This window comes from Malurus melanocephalus, unplaced genomic scaffold (assembly GCF_030028575.1).
Source record: "Malurus melanocephalus ecotype Western Australia unplaced genomic scaffold, MMel_1.1 scaffold_170, whole genome shotgun sequence".
NCBI lineage: Eukaryota > Metazoa > Chordata > Aves > Passeriformes > Maluridae > Malurus > Malurus melanocephalus.
The window spans coordinates 1,206,684-1,208,141 of record NW_026623402.1 but is presented as its reverse complement, the minus strand read 5'-3'; the positions used below and the strand labels follow the sequence as shown (position 1 = coordinate 1,208,141).

Sequence of the window (1,458 nt, the reverse complement as noted above, 5' to 3'; positions counted from 1 at the left end):
GCCCCGGGGGTGGGGGGGGGAGCTGCGAGGGGAGACCCGCCACCCCCCCGCGCAAGGTCACCTCGGCGCTGCGGCACAGCCGACCCCCTCCCCCGCGTGTCCGCGTCCCCCCCGCGTGTCCCTGTCGCCCCCGGGGACGTGGCGGGGCGGGGGGCGGCACCCACCGGAGCCCCCACCCCGCACCGGGGCGGCTCGGGGGGTGGGGGTCACACCGGGGAAATGGGGGGGTGAGGGGGGATCCCCCTCCCTGCAGGAGCGGCGCCGCCCGCCCGCCGCGTGACGTCACAGAGCGGGGCTGGCGTCACGCCTGGCGGGGGCCCCCGCATGACGTCACCGGCGGGGGGGTTGTCCCGGGGCCGCGGCTCCTTCCGGCGGCAGGATGTGGCGGGGCCGGCCCGGATGCTGCAGCCTCGCCGGGGGGGTCCCTCCCCCGGGGCCCACGCGGGTGGCTGGGCACACCCCACCCGTGATTTTATTTAGGGGTGGAACGCAGCTGCGGTGTCCTCAAGAAATGGRGGGGCACGGAGGGTGGGGGACACAACACTGCCCCACGTTTTTTGTTTTTGCGGGGAAAGCTGCAGTGTCCCCAACAGCGCCAGTATAAAAGGGGGGGGACACACGCGTGGGGGACAGCACTGTCCCGAGCGAGTGGCTAAAGTCACACCCCACCCGCCGTTGTTTTGKTTTTTTTTTCAGCGGGAGATGCGGTGTCCTCCCTACGAAAGGGAGGAACACACGGGGAGGAAACACTTCCATGCCGACTTTCGGGTGGAGAGGGAGCTGTTGTTTCCCAAACAGCCCCACAAAAGGTGGGACGCGAATGAGGGGCGGAATTGTCTCACGCGGGCAGCTGAAACCACATCCCACTCGTGGTTTGGGGTTTTTTTGGACGAGAGAGCTTCTGTGTCCCCCACAACCCTGCAGCAGAACGGGGGACACGAGGGGAGGCAGACCTGACCCTCACAGGCGGCTGAAGCCACATCCTACCCGCGGTTTGGGTTTTTTTTTGCGGGGGGAGCCGCTGTGTCCCCAGTATCCCCGCCACAAGCAGGGGAGACACGGGAGGGCAGCACTGGCCCACGCGGGTGACCGAAATCCCACCCTGCCCGTGCCATTTTTTGCGGGGGGAGAAGCCGTTGTGTCCCCACAGCCTCACCGCGAAAGGAGGGGGTGGCGGTGGTCGCCGCGCCGTGGGGGGACGCGCAGCCCCCGCAGTGGGGCCCCCGCGGGGGCCGGGCAGGGGGCCCAGGGGACACCCGGCAGAACCTGTCCTGCAGCTCCCGGCGGGGCCGGGCTCTGGGGGCTCGAAGGGAAGGGCTGAGCCCACCCTGCTCTGCAGGGCCGGGTCCTGCCCCCCGGGGTGACGGGCCACCCCCGGGACCCCCCCGGCGTTCCCGCTCTGGTGGTCCCGGACCCGCGCAGGCAGTGCTGGGGGGGCTCTGGGGGAGGTCACCTGCC

General features: G+C 70.9%; 1 protein-coding gene across 1 annotated transcript in view; it reads right to left on the bottom strand.

Annotated features, from left to right (window-relative positions):
* Nucleotides 1–206: 206 nt before the first annotated feature.
* Nucleotides 207–1,458, bottom strand: part of LOC130577178 (protein enabled homolog) — a 4,622-nt gene continuing 3,370 nt past the window's right edge. The window contains 2 exon segments of the mRNA XM_057372339.1: nt 207–449; nt 1,157–1,428. Coding sequence (XP_057228322.1) covers nt 207–449; nt 1,157–1,428 — 515 coding nt within the window.